Source organism: Stigmatopora argus, chromosome 8, assembly GCF_051989625.1.
Source record: "Stigmatopora argus isolate UIUO_Sarg chromosome 8, RoL_Sarg_1.0, whole genome shotgun sequence".
NCBI classification, from domain to species: Eukaryota; Metazoa; Chordata; class Actinopteri; order Syngnathiformes; family Syngnathidae; genus Stigmatopora; species Stigmatopora argus.
In genome coordinates, this window is record NC_135394.1 from 18,276,352 (window position 1) to 18,304,295 (window position 27,944).

At 45.2% G+C, this 27,944-nt stretch overlaps 2 protein-coding genes across 5 annotated transcripts; both read left to right on the forward strand.

Annotated features, from left to right (window-relative positions):
• Positions 1-481: 481 nt before the first annotated feature.
• polr1b (RNA polymerase I subunit B) lies at positions 482-22,680 on the forward strand. Of its 4 annotated transcripts, XM_077606985.1 has the most exons (16): positions 5,967-6,715; positions 6,796-7,221; positions 7,325-7,481; positions 10,768-10,914; positions 11,762-11,894; positions 11,955-12,091; positions 12,179-12,402; positions 14,460-14,631; positions 14,774-14,945; positions 17,421-17,836; positions 18,478-18,648; positions 18,717-18,873; positions 18,975-19,171; positions 19,258-19,508; positions 20,537-21,044; positions 21,142-22,680. In XM_077606985.1, the coding sequence occupies exons 4-16, from the start codon at positions 10,840-10,842 to the stop codon at positions 21,523-21,525; spliced, it is 2,997 nt and encodes a 998-aa protein (XP_077463111.1). In that variant the 5' UTR covers positions 5,967-6,715; positions 6,796-7,221; positions 7,325-7,481; positions 10,768-10,839; the 3' UTR covers positions 21,526-22,680. The 4 variants fall into 4 exon arrangements, with proteins under 4 accessions (XP_077463108.1, XP_077463111.1, XP_077463110.1 ...); XM_077606982.1 differs by lacking the exons at positions 5,967-6,715; positions 6,796-7,221; positions 7,325-7,481 and adding exons at positions 482-702; positions 1,574-1,741; XM_077606984.1 differs by having other exon boundaries at positions 5,967-7,221.
• Positions 22,681-22,993: 313 nt separating this feature from the next.
• On the forward strand, positions 22,994-27,814 carry artn (artemin). Its single transcript, XM_077607689.1, has 3 exons — positions 22,994-23,290; positions 24,614-24,788; positions 26,440-27,814. The coding sequence occupies exons 1-3, from the start codon at positions 23,042-23,044 to the stop codon at positions 26,817-26,819; spliced, it is 804 nt and encodes a 267-aa protein (XP_077463815.1). The 5' UTR covers positions 22,994-23,041; the 3' UTR covers positions 26,820-27,814.
• The last annotated feature ends 130 nt before the right edge of the window (positions 27,815-27,944 follow it).

The window sequence follows — 27,944 nt, forward strand, 5'->3', positions numbered from 1 at the left end:
CTGAAAGTTATGAACGTACATTACTGCCCTCTTGTGTTTTGATTCAGGAAGCAACATTTTGAAGAAAAGCGACGGCTGTCACTTGCAGTCAATATTTGTATTTCTCAAATACCATTAATGCTTATTTCTAAACCAAACAGTTAGTAAATATGTCAAGATTTCCGCAAGTTACGAGCATTAAAGTGACATAGCTAGCCGCCGCTAGTTAGCTAGTTAGCTAGAAACAAGCTAGCTTTCGTTAGCTAGCCTCCAACTTCCGGAGGTGGAACCAAAAGTCGGACGGCAGGAAAAGTTACGGTCGACACTTATGCTAACGGCTAACGCGTATCTTTGAAATGGAACCAGATGTAGCGTAAATTAATCGGCATGAACATTTTCTTATTTAATATATATTTTATTCGTTACGCTTTGTAATTATGGATTAGTGAACAATATTAAACCCCCAGGACCCTTTGGCGCTTCCGGAATCGTCACTTCCGGGGCGACCTGAGCTAGTCTTGGCAGAAACACGTGTGGTAAACAAGCATGGAGGACTCGGACGAATGGAACGATGTCCCTAAAAACCCCAGTTTGAAGAACCTGACGGACGGAGACTTCGGCGTCCTCAAAGACAAACAATGCGAAGCTGTGCAGGATTTAGTCCGAGCTCATATTGAGTCTTTCGACCAGGCCCTCGATGAAGGACTCAATCGTGTCGTGCAGGTAACGCCACAAAACTTCCTTCGAGAAGCTGTCAAAGTCGTCGAATGCGTTTAAAGTTAATTTTTAAACGATGGCAGAAGATTTGTTGTTGTAGAGCTTCAAATTCAAGCTAGTGGGGTTTGTATTGTACGGTTATTTTGGTTAAGAGACACTCTTTTTTTCCTGGTTTATTATTTAATGGTGGGCGTAAAATAGAAATGGCAAAGCTCATAATAACTTCAAATTAAATTTCTTCGTCACAATAAGGAATTTGTGCTACTTTTTCATCATCAAAACGACCAAAATAGACGATATAGTCCAGGGGTGGGGAACCTATGGCTCGGGAGCCATATGTGGCTCTTTTGATGGGTGTATATGGCTCGCCGCTAACCTGTGTGATAAAATATGGGAACCGCTGGTGAGAGACCACCTAAGTCCCGAACGCAGTGGCTTTTGAATCATAATTTTTCTTCATTATACTCTTCTGCATGCATACTCTTCATTGATACTCATTGATTAGCAACAGTGAAAACATGTTCTTAAAATAATTCAGACTTTTTTTTAACTTTCAAAGTGGTGAAATTATTAATAAATGCACTTATTTTCATGTACGTATTTTTACTTTTAAATTCGGAGTATGGCTCTCAAGGAATAATGTTTGAAAATATGAATTGTTAATGGCTCTCTTCGTCAAAAAGGTTCCCGACCCCCGAGATAGTCTGTCCAGAATATTAAGGTTTAACCTAAACAAAATGGACGTCAAAAAGGGAGGACAGGGAAAAAAAGACTAGGATATGACTGAGAAGTTTTTTTTTTTTTCACAACATTTGACCTCTCCAGCTGGCATTTTTCTTGAATTTCACTGACGTTTAATAAACAAACAAAACTGCAGGCCATCCCACCGCTGGAGTTCATGTCAAAGGACGTCCGCATCACCCTGTCTTTCGTGGACGTGTCCATCTTCCCACCGGCCGTCACCAAGGGCAACGTGTGTCGCGAAACCCGGGTCTTTCCGGCTGAGTGTCGCAGCCGCAGGTGCTCGTATAGGGGGCGTGTTGTGGTGAGTAAACAGTTTTTTAATAATATTTTTACTTTTTTTTTCTTTCCATATTCCATTCATCCATTCTCACTGTCAAGTTATCTCTTCTTTTCTTCTTCAAATTTTGCCCCAAACTTGAAAAGGGGCCCCGCCCGATCTTATCAACGCAGGAACAACTCAAATCCTTCCAGTTTACACTTTTATTGAAGTTAATGGTGATAGGAAGTGGTTAGGTTGAAAACCTTAAAGAAAGGGGAAAGGAGGAAGCACGTGAAGTCATTCAAGTTTCACGTTACTATGGTGATCAAAGTGTTGCTCTTGAGTTTACTTATAACATCTTGACTTTACTACAGAAAAGCAGGAGAGCGTTGAAATGATAGAGTGGAAATGCATGGGTACATCAACTGATTGAGTAAATCAAACACAAATATTCACTTGACAGAGATAGGTCATAAGAGTCATCCAAGTTAAGGGAAAATACAAAGAATGCAACTTAAGGTTGTGAGAAGCAAATTAAGCATCAATCAGCTGGCATCTAGGTGCTACTTATTTGATCCTACCAGTTGCGGCGTGTGATCGGGTCTGAAGGGTATTCCTTGGTATTCCTTGCTCCTTTCTCGCCTGTCTACTTTCAAGGCTTCAATCTGAATGTTTATATCCTGGCTCATGCCCTATGATGATCTTAGGCAGGAAATGAGGCCAGGTGACTTTTGTTTGGGTTTTCTTTTCTGCCCCCTGTTGGCCTGGAGGAGGGGCAGACATATCTTCTCCAAAGTTGACTTGACACCTCCCACTTGGCATCTGGGTTCTTGAACCCAGAGAGGTCACACCGTTCCTGGTTGCTCTCGTTTCTATGTTGGTCTATTTTTGTTCTTCCACAGGTATCAGGACGATGATGCGTCGTACATCTCTATGCAGAATTGTTGAAGGGATTTTTGTGGGGGGTTTCTTTGCTTGATCAGATTTGGTAGTAGAGACGGGGTAGCTTGGGAAGGTCTTGACGTGTACATCTCTGACGATGCCTCTTGTGTCGGGGACGACACTATCGACTCGTCCAAGCTTGTACTGGCCCCTTAGAGCATTTTGGTCGGTCGGCCAGCCAGACAATATCTCCCGTGGCTAAATTTCTGTTCGTTGTGTGCCACTTGCTTCGGATGAACAAGTTGGGTCCTGCCAGCTGGCTCCACTTCTTCCAGAATGGGTCGACTTCGGTCTGGATGGCTCTTGGTCTCTTGTAGGGGTGGGTATCCTTGAAAGTCGAAGCTTCCTGCATCTCCCTAGGGTCCTGCTCTTCTCTTCCCAGCAGAAGAGTGTTTGGGCTGATGTAGTCTATGCATTCCTCACGACTTTGCGTCCTGGCGTCAATGGGTCTTTCGTTGGCCAGGTTGGCAGCCATGTAGAGGAAGGTTTGGAACTCACTCCACGTGAAGCATCTGTCTCCTGCCAGGTTGTGCAGGGCACGTTTTACAGCGCGTACTGCGGCCTCGGCAGCTCCATTTCGGTGTGGGGAGTCCGCAGGATGGAGTTTCCAGTTCCATTCCATTCCGTTCCATGCATGGAGGCTTCATCCTCGACTCTGGATGCTTCCAGCTTCCTCCGGAAGGCATGCAGTTCTTTGAGGGCTGGCTGGCCTGGCGCCCACCAAGTTTTTTCCTGGATCTGACCATATCTTCTTCGGGTGTCCCCGTAATGCTGCAAATCTCTTGTAGGCCAACAGAAAGCCTTCAGATGACAGGTCATTTACTACGTCTGTGTGTAGGGCTCGGGATGCCATGCAGCCGAAAACTAGTCCCCATACTTTGAGTCCTGATCTTTTCTTCACCTCATCCTTCACTTCGTAAGGGCCCAACAGGTCCACAGTTGCGTATTGAAATGGTCTGGCTGGTGTCGTTCGCTCAGATGGGAGGTCGCTCATGATTTGTTGGCATCTTTTGGCTCCGTTTTTTCTGCAGGTTACACAATGATTTACGACCTTCTGAGCCAATCTGCGGCCTCTTATAACCCACGCTTTCTTCCTCATGCGCAGGAGTGTACCTGCTGTTTCTTCATGGTTTGCGTTGTGGGCTTCTTGTGCCAGAAGAGAAGATATCCATGCATCATGGGGTAGAATTGGTACGGCTGTTTTGTCGTTGTCGAAGATTTGGAATCTTCCTCCGCAGACCAAGAGTTCGGTCTCCGCTTCTTTGTATACCTACCGCCAACCTGTTGAGGGTGGTGTCTTGGAAGGACGCGCCCTCTTGGGCTGCCTGGAAGAGGTCTCTCTTTGAATCTTCGTACTCACTCAGTGTAAGTACAGCTTGCCTGGCTCTGGACTTCATCTGGTCTGATGAAAGTCTCTGGCTCTTTGGTTTACTTGAAGTTGGGTCTTGTTCCAATACACTTTTCCATTTTGTTGCAGCTCTCCATACCCAGGCTATGACCCTGATCAATTTTCGTTAGGCTACTGAATTTCCTTACATCGATCAGTTCTTTCACAGCGGATTCGGCTGGAGGTCTTCGGGCTCGGGGATCATCTCCGTTTGCAGCCCCTCGTGGGATACTCCGATCTCCCCCATTCGTGGCATGGGTTGGATTGCTTGTTCCGGCAACTGGTGCATCGCTCATCCTCCCTCTCGTCTGTGACCTGCTGTGAAGGACTTCCTTTGGAGTTGATTAATTCCTTCCCTTGCATGGGCAGCGACTTCTTTGGCCGACTTCTTTGGCCATTCTTCTATGGGCAGCCTTAGGAATTCGGGTCCATCTTGCCACGCGGAGCCCTCTCTGAGGTCCTCCGGGGCAACTCCTCTTGTTAGCATGTCCGCTACATTGAGGTCTCCCTGGATCCACCACCAGTCGTCAACGGACGTGGTCTTCTGAATTTCTCCAACTCTGTTCGCGAAGAAAGTTTGATATCCGTAACTGTCTCTTTGGATTGCTCCTAACACAGTTTGACTGTCCACTAGGTGGATCCATTTTTCAATCTCCATGGGGCTGTGCTTTTCGATGTATCTTCTGAGGCGAGCCGCATAGACAGCGCCACATATTTCAGCTTTCACTGGTTCTCCCTTCTGGTCAAGTGGTGAGAGTTTGGCCTTGGACTCGACGAGTCTGACTTGGATGCCCGTCGCTGTCTCCCATCTGAGGTACACCACGGCTCCATAGCTCTGGTCACTTCCGTCAGAGAATGTCACTCCCCACGGCTTTCGGGTCCTGTTCCGTGGTGTGAGGCTCCTTTGGAAGGTCATTTGGCTGAGACGGACGGACGTATTCTTCTAATAACTGGATTGCTTCTTCCCTTAACTTTTGGGATAGAGGCTTGTCCCACGTGTCTTGGGTTCTGCTGGTTCCAGCTTCTTGGAAAGCTTTCCTGACCAGGATGGCACCCTTCTGTTTGGCGGGGGTGACAAGGCCTATCGGATCATAGAGGCCAGCTACCTGGCTTAGTAATTGTCTCCTAGTCAGTGGTTTGGGAGTGTTTTCTCTCACCTCTTCTTCCTACATGAGGTTTTGACCCACTCTCATTTTCTTTCTTCTCTTAGAGAAGTTAACTGAGGTCATGGGGTACAGTTTGTCGCTTTCAACAATGTAGCCGACTCCAAGGGCTTTGTCGTCTTCTCCTCTTCTTCTTTGATTTGGTAGAATGAGTATATTGCTGGAAGATGCTCCTGCTGTGAGTGAGTATCTCCCTCCCACTTTGGCCTGACCGGAGCCAGGGTTTGAGGATGAAGCCACCTGCTTTCAGGATCTCTTCAACCCTTTTGGTGTGTATCCATCCAGTTTTTCCAAGTCGTTATGAGAGGTCAGCACATGGTCAACGTAAGAGTCTTCCTCCAGGATTCTGCACTCCTCTTTTAGGTGAGCAAACATGGGTAGCTTTGCAGTCTCTCTCATTGCCAGCTGTGCAATGCATCCTGCTGGACGATCGCCAATGTTGACTCGGGTGATGGCATACTCCTCAATTTCACTTTCTTTGGTGTCTCTCCAAAGAAATCTGTGTAGGTGCATTTCTGGTTCTTCCAACCACACCGAGTTGTACATCTTCTTGATGTCTCCAAGGGCTGCATGCACCCCTCTTCTGAATCTGAGTAAAACTGCTCGGATTGGGTTGAGGACGTCTGGTCCTTTCAACAGGATATCGTTGTTCATGCCAAGTCCCTTGAACTTCTGGCTGCTGTTCCAGACTAGGCGCACTGGTGTGGTGACGGAGTGGGGGTTTGGCGCTACCAAGTGGCTAACGTACCACACCGGCGGTCCTCTCCAATTGGTGATCATTTCTTTGCTGCTCTTCTTTCCACCATTTCATGGACTTGGGATGCGTGTGCCACTTTCCACTTGGGTTCTTTCTTGAGTTGATTTTCTGTCCTCAGAAAGGTTGCTTCTACTCCACTTCTGTTGTAGGGTAGAGAAATGGGGTGTTCGATCCATGGGTATTTGGTATCCCAGTGAGGTTGGTTGACGTGATCATCAGTGGTGACATAGGTGAGGCCTTCTCTGATGACTTCCAGCTCTCTCTCCTCGCTCAGTGTCATGTCATCTCCTTGCCTCCTGGCTGGCAGTTGCCACATCTGCATCCTCCACACTTTGGTTCGCAGGCTGCCCCAATACTGTCCCATTTCCACCAGTTGAGGAATTCTTTGTCTGTGACAGTGCTCCTAGTTTCAGCTTTGAATTCCTCTGATGCTCTGAGTTCTTGGTATTTCACTGCTGTGGCCCTCATGGACCGCGCAAAGTGTGTTTTGGATGTGCGAGCTGCCACACTCTCTTCCTCAAAGAGGTCTGGGTGGGTGCGTTCCACCAACGGTCTTTCCCAATGGTCCGTCCCATAAGACGAGGTCGCCGATCACTTTCACCCTCTCTCTGTGGTGCGAGGCGTCCTTCCCGGTGACCGATGAGGAGCTCGACCTGTTCTGGTCTGGTCTGTGCAGGTCCTCTAAGCTGACATCTGGGAAGAACTCTTTCAGTTCTTCAGGTTTGATGGTCCTTCTTATCTTGGCTATTTCTTCCAAGCCGTAACAGGTGAGTTCATGGGCCCTTTGCGTCCCTGTGGGTGTCTTGATTCTCACTCGGAGCTGATACTTTTTTGTTCTCTCTTTCAGAACCATCCCCCCAACACCGTGGACCAATAGAGTGACCTTCTCACTTCTGAGGTTGAGTCTCTTGGCTGCGCTGTGGGTAATGTAGTTTGTGTCAGACAGACGCCAAGTCAATCAGTGTTCCGATTTTCTGACCTGCATTGGCTGTTACTTCGAGTCGAGGAGCATGAGCATCACTGGGAGTTCCTCCCCAGCACTATGCCCCATCCCTGCAGACTTGTCGTCGGTGCAGAGCGACCTTGCCGAAACATTGGTGAAGGCTCTCTTGCATTCTTCTGCTGCTGCTTCGGGGGACAGTCCAGACATGAATCGCTGTTGTCGTTCTGTCAATTGGTGCCTCCCCGTCCCCGCGTTTGGTCTTGGTGTCGCGTTTCCTCTTTGACACAGGAAAAAGTGATGGTCTTTCTTGCAGCTCTGTTTCCTGCACAAGTAAGTGTCACTGCAGTCTCTTTCATCCTTGTGACACCCTAGGCACTTCTTGCAGGCTCCCAACCTTTCTTTCGACTGCACTCAACTTGTCTTTTGGTTTCAGGTTTTTGAACGCCTTGCAGAAGAAAAGCTTCTCTCCGTGCCGTGCCCCTCTTCCCCACAGACGACACATCCCCATTTGCTCGTGGACTTGGTTGAGGCGTACCTTCTGGGTTCATTTGGCCTCGGTTCTTCTACTGATCTTCTCTCGGGCTTCAGAGGTGTGTTAAGCTGCTCGGCCCTCTCCAAGATCTCCTTTTGGTCCTTCAGGTACCTTAGGAGGTTGTCAAAGTGGTTGTCTGGGGTGACTCCATTAGCTCGGTTGGTCATGAAGGCTAACCAGCTCATCTTTATTGTTTCTGGTCATTTCCTCTCTATTGATCTGATTACAAGCAGATTTTTGATGGCTCCAGCGTAGTCCAGTTCTATGAGATGGTTGAGGGCCTTTTCGATTGCCTGGATCATGTCAATCACTTTCCGGGGTTGGTCTGATGTCAGGATGGGGAATTTTTCCAGGCCTTCAACAATTTCCAAGGCTATTGTTGTTTTGTTTCCAAATCGCTTTTCCAGTATCCTGAACATGTCTTCGGCGGTCTGACAGGTGGACAGGCTTAGGTCTCTTGTCTGCAGATCCTCCCGTCCACACTTTCAAGGAGTTGGAGCCTTCGGGCTTCCTTCGAGCCAGATGGCTCGCCTTGTTTCTGAAGGCTTTCCCAGGTCTTCTTCCACGGGTGGAAATCTCTTCTGGAGCCATCGAAATTTGGGCAGACTGATGACTGATGGCCTTCATTTTGAGACCGGGTGCCTGTTCTGCAGGCTTTGTTCGGAGGGTTCCTTCTTTTCCCTGTTCCCTCCTCCTTGGACATTTGTAGGTGTTCTGCCTTCCTTGTATTGATGGTGACCCTTTGTTCTTTTAGGTTTTGTAGTCTTTTCTCCCAGGTGGCTCTTGCTTCATTTGGGATCCATTCTTCCCATTCCTTGAACGCTGTCATGAACTCAAGTATGCTTCTTCTAGCATAGCTTACTTGCTGTTCATAGTCATCATTACATGCCTCAGTCACTGGGGTCCCAAGGGCCTGTTCGCAGTATCCTTCTGCTTCCGCCATTGCGGTCGTGAGCTCAGTTCAGTTCTACCATATCTCTCCCAGAGACTTAATTGTACTATTTCCCTTACTTCTGTCAGCTTGGTTTCACAGTCTTCTTTGGTCTTCTTGATTTTCTCCAATATTCCTTCTCTATCTTCCTCAGAACCTCCCCGTTCGACAAGGAAGCCCAGTTCGTAATCGCTATTAGTGCAATTTACCTCTCGTGCATGTGCATAGAGCCTATTGTATTTCTTAAGCAACTTAGATTTTTCCAGTTTTCTTGCCTCTTTGCCTAGGTAAGTGGATTGATTGATTGATTGATTGATTGATTGATGAAGGCTCTTTCTGCTTTGGCCCTTTCGAGCCTTAGCAGCTCAATTGTTTTCCCAGTGGCTTCTTCCGCCATGGCTTGAGCCTTTAGCTTGCTCTTGAGCCTTTAGCGATGACTGCGTTGGCTTTGACTCTAGGCCTTTAATCCTTTGTCTTTGATGCCACGCTGGTTTTCAACTGTCAAGTTATCTCTTCTTTTCTTCTTCAAATTTTGCCCCAAACTTGAAAAGGGGCCCCGCCCGATCTTATCAACGCAGGAACAACTCAAATCCTTCCAGTTGACACTTTTATTGAAGTTAATGGTGATAGGAAGTGGTTAGGTTGAAAACCTTAAAGAAAGGGGAAAGGAGGAAGCATGTGAAGTCATTCAAGTTTCACGTTACTATGGTGATCAAAGTGTTGCTCTTGAGTTGACTTATAACATCTTGACTTTACTACAGAAAAGCAGGAGAGCGTTGAAATGATAGAGTGGAAATGCATGGGTACATGAACTGATTGAGTAAATCAAACACAAATATTCACTTGACAAAGATAGGTCATAAGAGTCATCCAAGTTAAGGGAAAATACAAAGAATGCAACTTAAGGTTGTGAGAAGCAAATTAAGCATCAATCAGCTGGCATCTAGGTGCTACTTATTTGATCCTACCAGTTGCGGCGTGTGATCGGGTCTGAAGGCTATTCCTTGGTATTCCTTGGTATTCCTTGGTATTCCTTGCTCCTTTCTCGCCTGTCTACTTTCAAGGCTTCAATCTGAATGTTTATATCCTGGCTCATGCCCTATGATGATCTTAGGCAGGAAATGAGGCCAGGTGACTTTTGTTTGGGTTTTCTTTTCTGCCCCCTGTTGGCCTGGAGGAGGGGCAGACATATCTTCTCCAAAGTTGACTTGACACTCACATTCATTCAAAATTATGTGTTTTGGGTGGAAATAAACAATTAGTGTCGACACTTTTGCTCGTGTCCAGTAGTCAGCCCCTTACATGTAGTAATCTTGTTTAGACGCACGAGTGTGCTGTTTCCCCGCTAAAACTCCCCCAGCCATTTTAATTGACTTTTTTTTCAATAAATGCACATTTTTTCAATAAATAGACATTAATACTCAACTAAAAAAGTGTCACTTGAATGAGTAATTTTTATCGTTTGGCCCTGTATTATTTAGTATACTTGGAATGCTCAAGCTAGTGTTTTGATCTGATCTTTTTTTCTATTGTGTAATATACATCCTTTTTTCCATATTTAGAATCCTGCATTTAAGAAAGTTTGAACTAAAGCTGGTTTGCGCTAAAAAAGGAGATATTTTTTTTACCCATAACACATTTTTACATTAATGCGGAATTGGCTTTGAGAAATAAGTGTAATTGTGATAGGTTTATTATTAATACACTTGAATCAAAACAGGGAGACATCATTAACATACTCTGGCTACCACTTGCAAGGAAAATCACTCCCGACTCGCCCTCGTCCAAGATGATTCTAAAGAAACGGCATCTTCCTCTGTCAATTTAGTCGGCGCATAATCAAAACATTTAAGGTAATCTGATTCAAACAATTGCATAAGCTAACCGAATAACACAATTAAGGTCAAAAAAAAAACTGCCACGACAATCTCATATTAGATCGGAAACCAAAACAACTGCGTAAGAATTTGCTTTATAAGGTAAACAGAGCAACCGTATTTTTAAACAATAATAATGCGAGTATTTTCGGAAGTTGATTCGATTAGCGCCATCTGCCGGAATCTAAGTCAAAGCAATTTAAGAGTCCCTCGTAGATCTTCATTGCCAACTCAGATCAACAGTCTCGGCCTGGAACATGGTGTCCTGTTCGCTCAATAGTCCTGAAAACAATGAACTGGCCTCCAAAGCTGCTCTGGGGGGAAAGTGTCCTCGAGCTTACTCGCTCCCAACATAAAGTATAGCACAAATTAATTTATAGCTTCATTACCTATTAAATGCTTAATGAACATATAGTAACATCCCAGAATAAACCCAACAAATTGTGTATCAATTTTGATGAGTTTTTTTTCTCCAAAGTGATATACAAAAATCGCGGTTGACCACCTCTGGCTTTTTTTTTGGGGGGGGGGCGCAGGCGGACGTGAGCTGGTCGGTGAACGGCGTCCCCAAGGGGATCATCAAGCAGTTGCTGGGCCAAGTTCCCATCATGGTCAAGTCCAAGTGGTGCAACCTGCGTGGCATGACGCCACGGGAGCTGGTCGAGCACCACGAGGAAGCCGAGGTAATGGCACAAAACGCACAAATGGAGATCTATACAGCACATACCTGTCAACTTGTACGTTTTATACGTATTTTATACGTTTTTTTTACCATTTCAAATCATGTACACCGTACACCGACTTTTGTATGGGGGGATTTATTTTTTATTTATTTTTTTAAATTGCCAAAATTTATGAAAACCGATCTCAACAAGACCGTTTTGGCTAAAATCCAGATAGTCTCGTAGGCTGGTAGCCAACGACGCTGCTGTCATCGATGGTTCCTATTGTCACGGTATACCAGCAAAAATGATCCTCAATCGTATGTATTTTTTTTAGCGATGCGTACGGCAATATCGATAAAGGATGACATGCGCATGCGTAGATATACATAGAGTAAATATCGTGGAAATTCATACAGAATACAGAAAGACAATGGGAACAGACACTCTTAATTCTTTATTACAGATGAAATTGAACTGTGACAACTGTTGCTCACAAGTGAGAGACCCTCATTAGAGCAGATAAAGTCTGCTAAATTGTGCACATTGGCTTACAATAGGAAGCACTGAAGGCACAGTTTATTGCATTGTAAACTTTTTTAATTGAATAAAAGACTTTGTATGCAAATTACCTTAGTTATTTCTATGACACTGTCTGGTTACCGCGAGTAAACATGCGTCGTACGGTGTTTGTAAGGTTTTTTGGGGGGTTTGTAAGGGGAATCATAATCATTTATAAGGGCAGTTATCGGCAGAGGTTGACAGGTATGACAGCATATTTTTCCATTACTGCTATTGAAATAAACCTTGCCGTTATAAAAAAGAAAATGTGCAACAAAGTTTTGAAGTGTTTGGGGCGATTTTCCAGGAAATGGGCGGCTACTTTATCGTCAACGGCATGGAGAAGGTGATCCGCATGCTGGTGATGCCTCGGAGGAACTACCCCGTGGCCATGACGCGACCCAAGTGGAAGAGCAGGGGGACGGGATACACGCAGTACGGTAAGAGGCCCCGCCCACCGACCCCGGTCTATCCCCGGCGCTCAATACGGCCCCCTCCAGGCATCTCCATGCGCTGCGTCAGGGAAGAACACTCGGCGGTCAACATGAACCTTCACTATCTGGAGAATGGAACCGTCATGCTCAACTTCATCTACCTCAAGGAACTTTTCTTCCTCCCTCTGGGTTTTGTGCTCAAGGTAGGGAAGGGGGGGGGCAAACTGACCTGAAGCCCCGCCCCCTCGAAAAAGAGGCTGACGTGAAGCCCCGCCCTTTTCTCCGCACAGGCCCTGGTGGATCTCAGCGACTTTGAGATCTTCTCCGAGCTCATCAAAGGCGTGGAGGACAACTCCTTTTACCGCAGCTGCGCGTGCGCCATGTTGCGGGTGGTGTCGGAGCAGGGCTGCACGTCGCGCCTGGCCGTCCTGCGCTACCTGGGCCAGCGCTTCCGGGTCAAGATGCAGCAGCCCGCGTGGTACAGCGACCAGCAGTGCGGGGAATTTTTGTTCAAGTACGTCAAGGTTTGGCCCTGGTTTGGTTTTTTTTTATTTTAAGTACAGTGGTACCTCGTGATACGAGCTTAATCCGTTCCGGAACTGAGCTCGTATGACGAGATTCTCGTCACTCCAGCGGACGTTTCCCATTCAAATGAATGGGAAACACATTAATTCGTTACAACTCTCTGAAAAAAACACCCAAAACAGGATATTGGATTGAAAAAAAATGTTTTATTTCTTCTAATTCGCCATCTATTGACAAAGTAACACATAACTAGTGGTTTGAAAGTAATAAAATGTATCCACGGCAACAATGCACTCGTAAACGAACAAACAAATTTAAATTAACTTGGATAACTATATACAGACACTCAACGTTTAATGTAACTTCAAAGAAAACTAAATTGTAAATTTGTTGTCATCTTTTTGACCTTACGTAGTTGTACGGGTGGGTTGACACCACCTGGCCGCTCCGCCAAAGTCTTCAAAACGAACGCATCAAGAGTTGTTTGTTTTTGTCTAACCTTCAAACTATATTTCCATAATGTCGCATACAAATGTCCTCCTCACAATAGGATAACGCACGACGACCACTTGCCAACGAGAAATAGTCTTTAAAGAACGATGGCGGGAGGGAGCGTCTTTCCTTAGAAAGAATAACAGGAAATACAATAGTTGAGCTTACCCACCCACGTATTGATTGTGGCTAATGAAGTTTTATTCTGAGAAAGGTTGCCATTGCCTATGGGTCGGTGTTGTGTGCACGAGTATACTTCATTACCCAGAAAGCCCTCTTTTTGCATGCGCGTTGTTAGTTTCCTAGTCCTAGGAGGAACTCGTCTGAATTAATTAGTTCCGTGCTCGTAGATATTGTTATACACGAAAGAGATGCAAAAAAGACCTAGCTTGGTCGCATCACGAAATTTTGACCGCATCACGGGCGATTTATTGGATGGAAATTTCCCCCGTAAGACGAGCATTTTGTATGACGAGCGGTCGTATGACGAGGTACCACTGTATTTTTTTGCAGATCGGCTCGTCCTGATATATATCGGGCTGATATATTCCATTTTAATGGGAGAATGGTTCCATTTTCTGTTTAACTTTCAGTTGAAGGTTGGCTGGAATATAGCTTTAGAAAAAATCAGCCAATGTATAGCTTATGTTGGAGGATAATGTGGTCACTGTTTAGGTTAAATAAGAGTTATGTGGCGCGATATATTAGGCAACCGATATGTTTATGTATTTTTGTTCATTTTACTGCTGATATAATAGGTATATCGGGCTGATATATGGACCGTTAAATTACTGTTTAGGTCACTGGTGTCAAAGTGGCGGCACGGGGGCCAAATCTGGCCCGCCACATCATTTTGTGCGGCCCAGGAAAGTCAATCATGAGTGCCGACTTTCTGTTTTAGGATCAAATTCAAATGAAGAGTATAGATGTATATTACATTTCCTGATTTTCCCCCTTTTAAATCAATAATTGTCCTTTTTAATCCATTTTTTTCTGTGTTTTTAGTTCAAAAATCATTTTGTCAAATCTAAAAATATATAAAAATATTTTCAGTTTTCCACTTTAATATGGAACATAATGATTAAGAGAGATTTCCCCTTACTAAGAAAAAAAGCATTGTTTTTTCGTTCTATAAAAAACGGAATATTCGGTGCTATTAATCCAGTTCTTTTAATCCATTTATATTTAAAAAAAATCTAAATATTATATCTAAAATGGTCTGGCCCACATGAAATCGAGTTGACGTTAACGCACCCCGCGAACCAACCCGAGTCTGACACCCCTGGTTTAGGTGGTGAACTTTGTTAGTTGTCCTTTTGCACCACCTGGCGGCCAAGGTTGGAGATGCCAGAAGAAGAAAAAAACTAGTTCTATAGAGTTGCAGTGCATAATGAGTGTCTCAACTGTCAACAATCTTTAAAAAAAAAACGCTTCCTTGATCCAATTTGACTGTATTAAAGAAAAACAATTGATGCAGTTATGGTGTCTGGCCTTTGAAAAGGACACATTGCTGGAGCACTCTTTTATTTGTATTTTTTTTTTTTGACGTTTCAGCGAGTGCATCTGCATCCACCTGCAGACGGGCCTGGACAAATTCCGTCTGCTTTGCTTGATGACACGCAAGCTCTTCGCCCTGTCCAAGCAGGAGACCCTGGAGGAGAACCCCGACGGCATCTCGTGCCAGGAGATCCTCACGCCGGGGCAGCTCTACCTCATGTACCTCAAGGTCAGTCGCCATGCCAACATAAACAACAACAGATTTAGTAGAAAGGGATCTGGGAATGACGCGAAATTTACACGATGTCTGACTGGAGCAGCAGAAAATGTCATTTTTTTTTCCTTCTTTTTCCTCACTGCGCACGCGCCAGGAGCGGATGTCGGCGTGGCTGACGTCCGTCCAGTTGACCTTCGAGAAGCGGGGAGGTAAAGTGATGGGCGGCTGGGTGCCGGAGAACATCGTCAAGATGTTCAACAAGGGGACCGAGCTCACCAAGCCCTTTGAGTATCTGCTGGCCACCGGCAACCTCAGCACCAAGACGGGTGAGCGCCGTCCATCTTTCAATTGCTTTCTTATAAAACGCCGTGCTCGTCGTCGGGGATTGTCTTATGCGTCCACTAGATGGAGCTCTGCTAATGGGAATTTCATGAACCAATCTGGATTTATATACAGTGGTACCTCGAGATACGAGCTTAATCCGTTCCGGAACTGAGCTCGTATGACGAGATTCTCGTCACTCGAGCGGACGTTTTCCATTGAAATGAATGGAAAACAAATTAATTGGTTCCAGCCCTCTGAAAAAACACCAAAAACAGGATATTGGATTGGATTTTTTTTAAATTTCTTCTAATTCGCCATCTATTAACAAAGTAACACATAACTAGTGGTTTAATAGTAATAAAATGTGTTTAATCTAACCAAAATTGGGCAGATTTTGCCGACGGGAGACAGATACGTTTTTTTTTTTTTCCCACGACAACGCACTCGTAAACGGAACAAACCAATTTAAATGGACTTGGATTAATATATACAGACACTCAAACATACGTTTAATGTAACTTTACACAAAACTGAATTCTAATTTTGTTGTAATCTTTTGTTACCTTGGTTTTCCGGGTTGGCGGTTTGCCACGCCTCCCTCCACCCTCACGTTCGCTATCCATGGACTGTTTGCTGTCGTACTATTGCCTTCAAAATATTCCCAAAATGATGCACACAAATGTCCTCACAATAGGATAACGCACGACCACTTGCCAACGAGAAATAGTCTTTAAGGAACGATGGCGGGAGCTTCTTTCCTTAGATAGGATAACAGGAAATACAATAGTTGAGCTTACCCACGTATTGATTATGGGTAATGAAGTTTTATTCTGAGAAAGGTTGCCATTGCCTATCGGTCGTTGTTGTGTGCACGAGTATACTTCATTACCCAGAAAGCCCTCTTTTTGCATGCACGTTGTGCGTTTCCTGGTCCTAGGAGGAACTCGTCTGAATTATTCGTTCCGTGCTCGTAAATATTGTTATACACGAAAGATATGCAAAAAAGACCTGGCTTGGTCGCATCACGGGCGAATTATTCGATCGAAATTTTCCCCCTGTTTTCACGACTATAAGGCGCGCATAAAAGTCTTGAATTTTCTCCAAAATAGACACGGCGCCGTATAATCCAGTGCGCTTTATATATGGACCAATACTAAAATTGTTATCACGATAAAATCAAATAAATCAGTCGATAGGACAACTACGGCAAGCAGCCCCCGACTCTACTATTTTCCCGTAGATAAAGTACTGCGCAGTGACTGCTGGGATATAGAGTTCTTAATACACCCACTTCTTCAATACAGTTAGTATGACGGCGAGCACAGTAATTTGGTGCTGGCCGTCATTTCGGCTGGATTTACAAAAGAAATCCTGCCGCTAAATGTTGGCGTCAACGGAGCATTCAAAGCTAGACTGTGAACTATGTATATATATTATATATAATAACTCGGAGCTTGCCGTCATTCATGATATATTTTTTTAATTGGATTATAAGAACTGGATCAAAAGCCCTCAATATTCAGTTTTTTTTATAGATATAAAACTGTTTATTTGAACTTTTTTTTCTTAGTAAGGGAAAACATCTAATAATCATTTGTTTTTCATTTCAAATGGAAACTTTTTTTTAAAAATTATATTCAATATTAAAGTGGAAAACCGAAAAGATTTTTGTATATTTATTTTTAGATTTTACAAAATGCTTTTGACCTAAAAAGACCAAAAGAAAAACATGGATAAAAAAATGCAATTATTGATTTAAAAAGGGGAAATCAGGAAATATCATTTACATCTATAATCTTCATTTTAATTTGATCCTAAAACAGAAAGTTGGCTTTTGATTTACTTCCTCGGGCCGCGCAAAATGATGCGGCGGGCCAGATTTGGCCCCCGGGCCACCACTTTGACACCGATGCACTAGATCAAGGGTGTCAGACTCGGGTTGGTTCGCGGGCCGCGTTAACGTCAACTCCATTTCATGTGGACTGGACCATTTTAGATATAATATGTAGATTTTTTTAAATAAATGGATTAAAAGAACTGGATTAAAAGCCCTGAATATTCAGGGTTTTTTAAAGATCTAAAACAATGTTTATTTTAGCTTTTTTAATATATTTTTTTAGATTTGACAAAATGATTTTTGAACTAAAAACACAGAAAAAATGGATTAAAAATGACAATGATTGATTTAAAAGGGGGGAAATCAGGAAATGTAATATACATCTATACTCTTCATTTGAATTTGATCTTAAAACAGAAAGTCACAAGGCACTCATCATTGACTTTCTCGGCCCGCACAAAATGGTTAGGCGGGCCAGATTTGGCCCCCGGGCCGCCACTTTGACACCTGTGCACTAGATGAAGCTGCGCCAAAGGGATTTTTAAAAATGATGAACCACCACGTAGCCATATATAATGCACACTGCCATTTTTTTTTTTTTTTACTGAATGAAGTCTGACCCATGTTTGGTCCCGGTCAGGGATGGGCCTGGTCCAGAACACGGGCCTGTGCGTGCTGGCCGACAAGCTGAACTTCATCCGCTACCTGTCGCACTTCCGCTGCGTCCACCGCGGCGCCTCCTTCGCCAAGATGCGCACCACGTCGGTGCGCAAGCTGCTGCCCGAGTCCTGGGGCTTCCTGTGCCCCGTGCACACGCCCGACGGCGAGCCCTGCGGCCTGATGAACCACATGACGGCCAGCTGCCGCGTGGTGACCGACTGGCCGCCCGACACCGGCCTCCCGGCGGTCCTCTGCTCGCTGGGCGTGGCGCCGGCCGACGGCGTCCCCGCCCGCCCCTTCTCCGAGTGCTACCCGGTCCTCCTGGACGGCGCCCTGGTGGGCTGGGTGGAGGCGGAGCTGGCGCCGGGGGTGGCCCGCGCCCTCCGCAGGTTCAAGGTGAGTGACCCCCGTCGTAAAAGCGCTTGCTCGCCGATAGACGGGAAATGACATGTAAATGCCCCCAAAATAGACAGGAAGTGGCCCGTAAATGCCACCAAAATAAACAGTGACCTGTAATTGCCCTTAGACTTTACAGGAGGTAAGCTGTAAATTACATGTAAATTCCCTTCAAAATCAACAGGAAGTGGCCTGTAAATTCCCCTCAAATAAACAAGAAATTACCCATGTCTGCCCCCAAAATGAACAGGAAGTGGCCCGTAATATCGCCAAAATCAACAGGAAGTGGCCCATAAATGCCACCAAAATAAACAAAGTGACCTGTAAATGCCCCCGGACTTTACAGGAAGTAAACAGTAAATTATAGTAAATTACATTAAGTTCCCTTCAAAATCAACAGGAAGTGACTTGTAAATATCACCAAAATGAACAGGAAGTGGCCCGTGAATATCGCCAAAATTAACAGGAAGTGGCCTGTAAATTCCCCCCAAATAAACAGGAAATTACCCATGTGTGCCCCCAAATGAACAGGAAGTGGCCCGTAAATATCGCCAAAATGAACAGGAAATGACGTGTATATGCTCCAATATTAACAAGAAGGGACTCGTTAAATCCCCAAAATGACCCCCAAATGTGTTTAGGTCCTGAGGGAGAAGAAGGTCCCTCAATGGACGGAGATCGTCCTGGTCCCCAAGACGGGCAAAGCCAGCCTCTACCCGGGCTTGTTCCTCTTTACCACGCCCTGCCGGATGATGCGACCCGTGCGCAACTTGGACCTGGGCCGGCGGGAGTACATCGGGACCTTTGAGCAGGTAGGCCTGCCTTCCCACCTGCCCGACTGGACCCTCTTTAAAAAAAAAAAAAAAAAAAACATTTGCAGCTCTACGTGGACGTGGCGGTGACGGCGGGCGAGGTGCGGGAGGGCGTGACGGCTCACCAGGAGCTGTTCCCGCACAGCATGCTCAGCGTGGTGGCCAACTTCATCCCTTACTCCGACCACAACCAGAGTCCCAGGAACATGTACCAGTGCCAGATGGGTGGGTTGTCGATCGAGATGGAAAACAGGACCGGAAGTGGCCACGCCTCCATTTAGGCCAAGCCGATGAATGAATGGTCTTTTCCATGGCCACTTCCGCAGGCAAACAGACCATGGGCTTCCCCCTGCACGCATTCCCGGATCGCTCGGACAACAAGCTGTACCGACTGACCACCCCGCAGAGCCCCCTGGTGCGCCCCGCCATGTACGACCGCTACCAGCTGGACAACTACCCCAGCGGCACCAACGCCGTGGTGGCCGTCATCTCCTACACGGGCTACGACATGGAAGACGCCATGGTGAGTGGCGCCGATGTCGGCGCCCGGCTCGTGTCCTTCAAGCTGAAACCCCCCCCCCCCCGCTTACATCCCACTTTTTTGCCCAGATCGTCAACAAGTCGTCATGGGAACGCGGTTTCGCCGACGGCTCCATCTACAAAACGGAAATGTTGGACCTGGCCGTTAAGGCGCGGGGCCAGGAGGGCGTGGTTTTCGGGACCAAGCCGGGAGACCCCAAGGTGGAAGGCCGACTGGACGCCGACGGACTCCCGCCCGTGGGCGCCACGCTCAGCTACGGCGATCCCTACTACTCCTACGTTGACCTGAACACCGGGCAGTCCTACGTCACCTACTACAAGTGCGTACTTTGATCTATTCATTCATTTATTCTCTCTTTTTGAAAATATATTTAAAGCTTGTTATTAGTCTGACGTCAACCCAACGTCACCTCGGGGCGGCCATGTTGGTAGGGGCGACATTTTTTTACTTTTTTATGTTTTTTTAAAGGTCGTTTTGATTACGACATTAATGCAATGTCGCCTCGGGGAAGCCATGTTGGTAGAGGCAACAGTAGGATTTTTCTTTCCTTTTTTTCCCTTTTTAAAACTTGATTTAATTACGACATCAATGCAATGTCGCCTCGGGGCGGCCATGTTGGTAGGGGCGACGGAAGGATTTTTCCAATTTTTTTAAAAGTTCGTTTTAATTACGACGTCAATGCAAATGTCGCCTTGGGGTGGCCATGTTGGTAGGGGCAATTGTAGGATTTTTCTTTGTAAAGCTCATTTTGTTTCTGACGTCATCACATTGTCGCCTCAGGGCAGCCATGTTGGTAGGGGCGATGGAAAGTTTAGTTTTTATTATTTTAAAGCTCTATTTAATTACGACATCAGGCCTCAGGCTTGCCAAGTAGGTAGGGGCAACAGTAGGATTTTTCTTTCTTTTTCTTTTTCAAAATTGTGTTTCTGATGTCAACACAATGTCGCCTCAGGGCAGCCATATTGGTAGGGGCAACGGTTGGATTTTTCTTTCCTTTTTTTCATTTTGAAGCTTGATTTAATTACGACATCAAGGCAATGTCACCTCAGGGCGGCCATGTTGGTAGGGGCGACGGAAAGATTTTTTTTTTTTTTTTAAACCTCGATTTAATTACGATGTCAATGCAATGTCGCCTCGAGCGGCCATGTTGCTAGGGGCAAGTAGGATTTTTCTTTCTTTTTCAACATTTTGTTTCTGACGTCTACACAATGTTGCCTCAGGGCGGCCATGTTGGTAGGGGCGACTGCAGTTTTTTAATTTTTTTTATTCACCCCCGTTCTATCCATTTTTTATCCTGGTTTTATCGAGATCCAATAACAGCAACGTCTGTCCGTCCTCCCTCGCCAGGAGCAACGAGGACTGCGTGGTGGACAACGTGAAGATGTGCGGCAACGACGCCGGCACGGGTACCTTCAAGCGCGCCAGCGTGACGGTGCGGGTGGCCCGCAAGCCCACCATCGGCGACAAGTTCGCCAGCCGTCACGGGCAGAAGGGCATCCTGAGCCGGCTGTGGCCCGCCGAGGACATGCCCTTCGCCGAGAGCGGCCTGAGCCCGGACATCTTGTTCAACCCGCACGGCTTCCCCTCGCGCATGACCATCGGCATGCTGATCGAGAGCATGGCGGGCAAGTCGGCGGCGCTGCACGGCCTGGGCCACGACGCCACGCCCTTCGCCTTCTCCGAGGAGCGCTCGGCGCTGGACTACTTTGGCCGGGCGCTGCGCTCCGCCGGCTACAACTACTACGGCACCGAGCGCCTCTACAGCGGCACCAGCGGCCTGGAGCTGGAGGCCGACGTCTTTGTGGGCGTAGTCTACTACCAGCGCCTCCGCCACATGGTCTCCGACAAGTTTCAGGTACGACCGTTGGTTTTGTTAACCCCCCCCCCCCCCCCAAAAAAAGCCCGGATCTCACGCGGCGTGCTATTTTTTAATTTTATTTTTTTCTCGTCAGGTGCGCACGACGGGCGCCCGCGACAAGGCCACCAACCAGCCGGTGGGCGGGCGCAACATCCAGGGCGGCATCCGCTTCGGCGAGATGGAACGCGACGCCCTGCTGGCGCACGGCTCCTCCTTCCTGCTGCACGACCGCCTGTTCAACTGCTCCGACCGCTCGGTGGCGCTGGTGTGCCTGGACTGCGGCAGCCTGCTGTCGCCGCTGCTGGAGCGCCCCACGCCGTCGGCGGCGGGCCAACCGCCGGCGCGCCACCGTCGCACCGTCTGCGCCCTCTGCGGCAAGAGCGACTCGGTGGACTCGCTGGCCGTGCCCTACGTCTTCCGCTATTTTGTGGCCGAGCTGGCCGCCATGAACATCAAGGTCAAGTTGGACGTCAAGTGACGCCCGCCACGGATTTTTTTTAAGGCGACGCCCACTGCGGTGAAGCAAGATGGAAAAATGTTGTTCTTTTGTTTTTGTTTGTTTTTTTTGCCATTCATTCATCCTCCAAACAGCTTCTCATCACAAAAGTCACGGGGGTGGGGGTGCTGGAGCCTATCTCCGCTAACTTCAAGCACCGGGCGAATGGACAGCCAATCACAGGGCAGAAAGAAATAAAATGGATTCCGAGATAGGTGAATAACACCCCTACTTAATACATTTCCTGGGTATCGAATTGAGACTTGCTATTGGCCGATTCACCAAATTTTTCAGAAACACGTGACGATTGGGGCAGCACTATTTACCCCCCCCCCACCCATTTCTTAATGGACACGCCCCCCTCCTCCCGAGATAGGTGAATAACACCCCTACTTAATACATTTCCTGGGTATCGAATTGAGACTTGCTATTGGCCGATTCACCAATTTTTTCAGAAACACGTGATGATTGTGGCAGCACTATTTACCCCCTCCCCCCCACACCCATTTTTAATGGACACGCCCCCCTCCTCCCTGTGGCCAATGAAATACTCTCTCCCAACTTGACACCCCCAATCAATGAAAGTTTTTAATTAGTCCTGTTTTCCAATCAGGAGTTTATTGAAAGTATTATGGTATGGGTTTATTAGTCTTGGGACTTTAGGGAACGCTATTCCAATCACGGGTCACAGGTGGCGCTGCTGAGGAATTACTACAGCGTCAAAATGTCCAAGCGGCAGGTGTCCATCAGTATACTTTTAAAAGAAGGTCGTTGCACTTTGACCCCGGCCGGACGGACGGACGGACGCCGAGGCTTTGTTTGTTTGTTTTGTCTTGTCTTGGCTGGTGGTCCGGCAAGGCCGTCCATTTGTGTCCCAGGCCACGCCCACAGATGGGAATCATGGATGAGCAGCCCAGGAATCCGATTGGATTTTGATGCCTATTGCCGTCAATGGGAGTGGCCACTCCACGTCAGGTGTCCTAACAATGGCAAGGAAGGAGTTAAGTTTGAAGTATTTTCCACTTATTATAAATCAAACACACAAAAAATGGGAACAGTACACCATTTTCATTTTTTGTCACTTTTTGTTTATTTGCTTTCAGTTATTAATAAAGTATTTTTAAATTGGAAAAACTAGGTCAAAGACTGAACATTCTTTTTGAGTTGTATTTTAGTTTTTTTTTATAAACTCAAGGAATAAAATGCAACCACTTTATTTTACTAACATTTACCATAGAAAACTTCAATACAGGAAGACATGTATCATTTAAAATTAATTAAATATATAAAAATAACTTAAAATAGATTTTTTTTACGTATACTTCTAAAGGAAGCAACATAGAGTGATATTTTCCTGTTTTTTTGGGTATTTTTAATGAATATAATTATGAGAAAACAAATAATTGCTAATTTTCAACTGAAAACTAAGAACACAATCCTTTTTTTTTACAATTATTAAAGTTATATTACAATTTATATATTTGTTAAAAAGGTAAATATGTTTTGGTTTTCCTTTTCATGTTTCTTGCAAAAGTTTGGAAATATTTCTGAATATACATCGTACTATATCAATACTTACAGTATAGTACTGTCTGTTCTATTCCTCAGCTTCCTGCGCATGCGCGTACGCACTTGCCAGCCTTGTCACCGGAGCGCGCACGCGCACGCGCACACGCACACACCGACTACTACCTTCCTCCCGCGCGTGAGCTCGGATCGTCCCGTCCATGTTCTCCGGAAAGTCCAGGTAAGAAGCCCAACCAATGACGTCAATGGACGTCACAATCTTCCAACCTTGCCAGGCCAGTCACGTGAACGATATTCCGCTCTAATCTCGCCCTAAAATCGACGCACGTTTCAACGCCATTGACGCTCATAGACGTCCAATGCATTCAGACCAGAATACCCGCTCGTCCCTGTTTAAACGAATGGGACGTCAAATTAACCCCTTAATCTTTGCATTGAAGTCCTCTCTTGCCATTGACGAAGTTAGACGTCCAATTTGTTGAACGCTGTCATGCATGCAAATTAGGAGTTTATTTTTCTGAAATATTATTTGATGTATTCATATGGGATGAGTTCTCAAATATTTGATACTAATTATATTATTAGTGTTGGTCACATCTTTTTTTGTGATGGGCAATACAAAAAAACGGATACAATATTTTTTTTTATAAAATGTTGTTACATTGCTTGGAAGATGAATTACTAGAATTATAAAAAAAATTCGAATTATTACTAATATATCCATTTTGGATGAAGAAAAAATAAATAAATGTTTTGAGTAATAAAAAACAAACATGATTCTAAATTGCAAAAAAAAAATTAAAAAAATTGGATGAAGAAAAAATAAATGTTTTGAGTAATAAAAAACAAAAATGATTCTAAATGGATTTTTTTTTTAAATTGGATGAAGAAAAAAAAAATGTTTTGAGTAATAAAAAACAAACATGATTCTAAATGGCCAAAAAAATAAAAAATAAATGGATGAAGAAAAAATAAATGTTTTGAGTAATAAAAAACAAAAATGATTCTAAATGGCAATTTGAAAAAAAAAAATTGGATGAAGAAAAAATAAATAAATGTTTTGAGTAATAAAAAACAAACATGATTCTAAATGGCAAAAAAAAAAAAAAAATTGGATGAAGAAGAAAAAAATTCTAAACGTTTTGAGTCATAAAAAACAAAAATGATTCTTAATGGCAAAAAAAATACAATTTTGTGTTGTACATTTTAACTTGGGAAAATCCTGATTTCAATACCATTTGTCCTATTTTTTATTATTATTTTTTTGTACCATTGACTACAACAAAAACCATTTGTCCTGTTTTACTAACGACCACAACACACACTGGCCACAAATTGGCGAAACTAACGCTACTAACTCCCGAATGGACATTCAGTGTGTTGACGGCGTCCTCCCGCTTCATTCAATAGCCATAAAATATTTATCGCTGGCGACCACGTGTCCGATGACAATGGAGAAAGAAGAAAAGAAGGCGGAATCATGGCATTCCTGCGCCATTGACGGTGATCGGCGTCCAATCCATTTGTCTTTTTCCTCCGTCAGGTGATGTTGTGGCTCGTGACGACGTTGCTAGCCCTCTCCGAGGATGTGCTGTCCGAGGAGGCCCGTCCGCAGAACCGGCTGGAACCGCCTCGGCGGGCGGTCGGGCGGACCCCCAGGAGGACTCCGGCGCGGGGGAGCCCAGACCGCGCCGACGCCTTGTGGACGGACGGCTCAGGTAGGCCATCGTTAACCCCTATTTGATCCAAAATGGCGGACGTCCCGTGTCTTTTCGGGCACGACTTTTTGTTGGTTTACTTTTTGATACACGTCCGCCAAATTTCATGTGGCCATGTCAAACCCGATTTAGGGAGTGAAAAAAGTGATAAAATATGTTTTTTTATAAAATGTTGTTACATTGCTTGGAAGATGAATTACTAGAATTATAAAAAAATAATTTGAATTATTACTAATATATCCATTTTGGATGAAGAATAAATAAATAAATGTTTTGAGTAATAAAAAACAAAAATGATTCTAAATGGCAAAAAAATAAAACATTGGATGGAGAAAAAATAAATAAATGTTTTGAGTAATAAATAGGTTGGTTTACTTTTTGATAGACGTCCACCAAATTTCATGTGGCCATGTCAAACCCGATTTAGGGAGTGAATTAAAAAAAAAAAAAAAAAAAATAGTGGGACTCCTGGAAAAAAGCTTAATTGGCCTCAAAATGGTACCCTCGATCCAAAATGGCCGCCTGCCTCTGTCTTTTTGGGGAGAACTTTTTGAGACGTTTGTTTTGGGTTCTCATGAAAAAGGTGTACCAAATTTCATGTTGATAAGTCATGCTGCTCCCTGGAAAGAGCTGAATTGACTTCAAAACCATCTCCTCAATCCAAAATGTCCGACTTTCCACGTAGCAGTTTCTCCAATGACGGACGGCCACAACGTGCCGGCACGTGGTCGCAGCTTTATATAGGACACTTACAGTATGTGGACCTCGTCAAGGTCGAGCCCGGGTAAAAATAAGCAATCGTATAGCCTAGCCAACTGGGCTAGCTAGCATCCTCGGTTAAAGGCCAACGATTCAGACACTCGATCGTCCGAGTAAATACGACGACAGTAAATACTCACTCTATTCTCTGGACCAGGGGTCGGGAACCTTTTTGACGAAGAGAGCCACAAACAATTCATATTTCCTAATGTTATTTCTTGGGAGCCATACTACGAATTTAAAAGTCAAAATACATGTAAACGAGTGCCTTTTAATTTTTTTTTTTAGTAATTTCGCCACTTTTAAAGTGGAAAAAACTGAATATTTTAAAAAAAAACTCTTCTGCAGTTGCTAATCAATGAGAGGATGCATTCCAGAAGAGTCTACTGCAAAAAAAATGAAGATTGAAGCAGTTCTAGATGTAATATCTCAGTTCTGTCACCAGCGATTTCCATATTTTAGCTCACAGGTTAGCACAGAGCCAGATGAACCCATCAAAAGAGCCACATGTGGCTCCCGAGCCATAGGTTCCCTACCCCTGCTCTGGACTGTCAGTCGCTCTGCGGTACAGGTCGAAGGAGTTCAAAATAAAAATGGAACTGAGGGGAAAAAAAAACAACTGAAGTCGGGCTGGACCACAAGTCAAATTTTGGAGGCAAACAAGGCCTTTGTCAACAAAATAGCGGTTGAAATGAATTGAATAGTTGCCCGAAATACAACATGGCGGTGACGCTAGTGCTAATGTAAGCGGCCGTTAGCTTAGCGAGCTAATATGTCGCAACTGACAGTTCTCTTGCGCTTTTGGCTAACGCACAGCTCACCATTAACTTAGCTTAGCTCAGCTCATCTTAGCTTAGTTTAGCTTTGCTAAATGTTCACTTTGTGTTCTTAGAGGCGTGGACGCACACGGACGGCGCCCCCAAGAGGTGGCGATGGCGGCGTTCCCTCCAGCCGACGTCCAAGCGGGTCGAGGGCGGCGCCGGGTGCCGCCTGGAGAGGCGTCGGCTTCACGTCCGAGACCTGGACATGGGCTACGACTCGGACGAGACCGTGGTCTTCAAGTTCTGTGCCGGTTCCTGCCGCGCCGCCCGCCGGAACTACGACCTGGCGCTGGGGGTCCTGGTGGCCCGGGGCCACGTCTCGCCTCGGCGGGTCCACCGCCGCCCCTGCTGCCGTCCCACCCGCTACGAGGCCGTGTCCTTCATGGACGTCCGCGCCACTTGGCGGACCGTACGTCGTCTCTCGGCCGGCGACTGCGGATGCCTGGGATGAGTATGCGGCGGCGGGGAAGGATCTCGCCGGACGGGGGGGCCGCTCCCGGGCTCGGTCCGCATTTGTTCCGCCCCTGGAATTCCCGCCGGAATTCTTGTTGACGACCAAAAACATTGACACTCTTGTAAAATGTGAGGGTCAAGGTCAAGGCAAACATCTCGTTTGGACGCCGTTACGGCATGCCGGGACGAATATAGACGGCAACCCGGCGGGGGAAAACCCATGCAAACTTCAGAACGACCAGGGATCGAACCCTCGACCTCAGAACTGCGAGACCGATACACTAACCACTTATCCCGCCAGGCTGTCCTTGATTTTTTTTTTTGTTAATTTAATTTCCTTTTTATTTTAACATATTTAGACTTTCAAAAAATGAATTGGATATCTGAGTTCATGAGCACATACTTATTGAACCCTCGACCTCAGAACTGTGAGACCGATACACTAACCACTTATTCCACCAGGCCGATTTTATTTAGTTTACTTTTTTATTTTAAAATATTTAGTTTCACAAAATGAATTGGATGTGTGAGTTCATGAGTATTTACTTTAATGGCCTTCTATATAAAATATATTTTTTTTCTGCCCTTTTTAGCCAACATCAAACTTTTTTCGCAAAAAACAAAGGTTCAATCACAAAAATGACCTTAAGTACAATCAAAAGAGTAAATATTTTTCTCTTTTTTACAACGTGCCTGATTGTTTTGTTTGATTCTGCAAGGAAACCCCTCTTTTTTTCTACCTAGCAACAACTTTTCCTGTACTGTACCTTTTAAGACGCAAAAGCCTCAGGACAATTCTCTATCTTATTTTCATATCGTAAGGATCTAATGATCATATTTGTTACATTTATACATTGTAAAATATTTTCAGTTTACCAACTGTGTTTTCATTTCTTGTTACGTTCGAAAGATTCATCTTTCCCTGTTTTTCACTTTCGCCCCTAATATTTACTTTTACGCCAAACAATATTGTTTTTGAAAAATAAATACAAGGGCTATCCAGTTCCAATAGCAAATTTTTTTTTTCATTTTCAAAATACAACTTGTTGAACGCAACCGAGTTCGTTTGAGAACTCATCTGCCCCAAAATGGCCGCCTTTAGTGGCGCCGGTACAGCCATCTT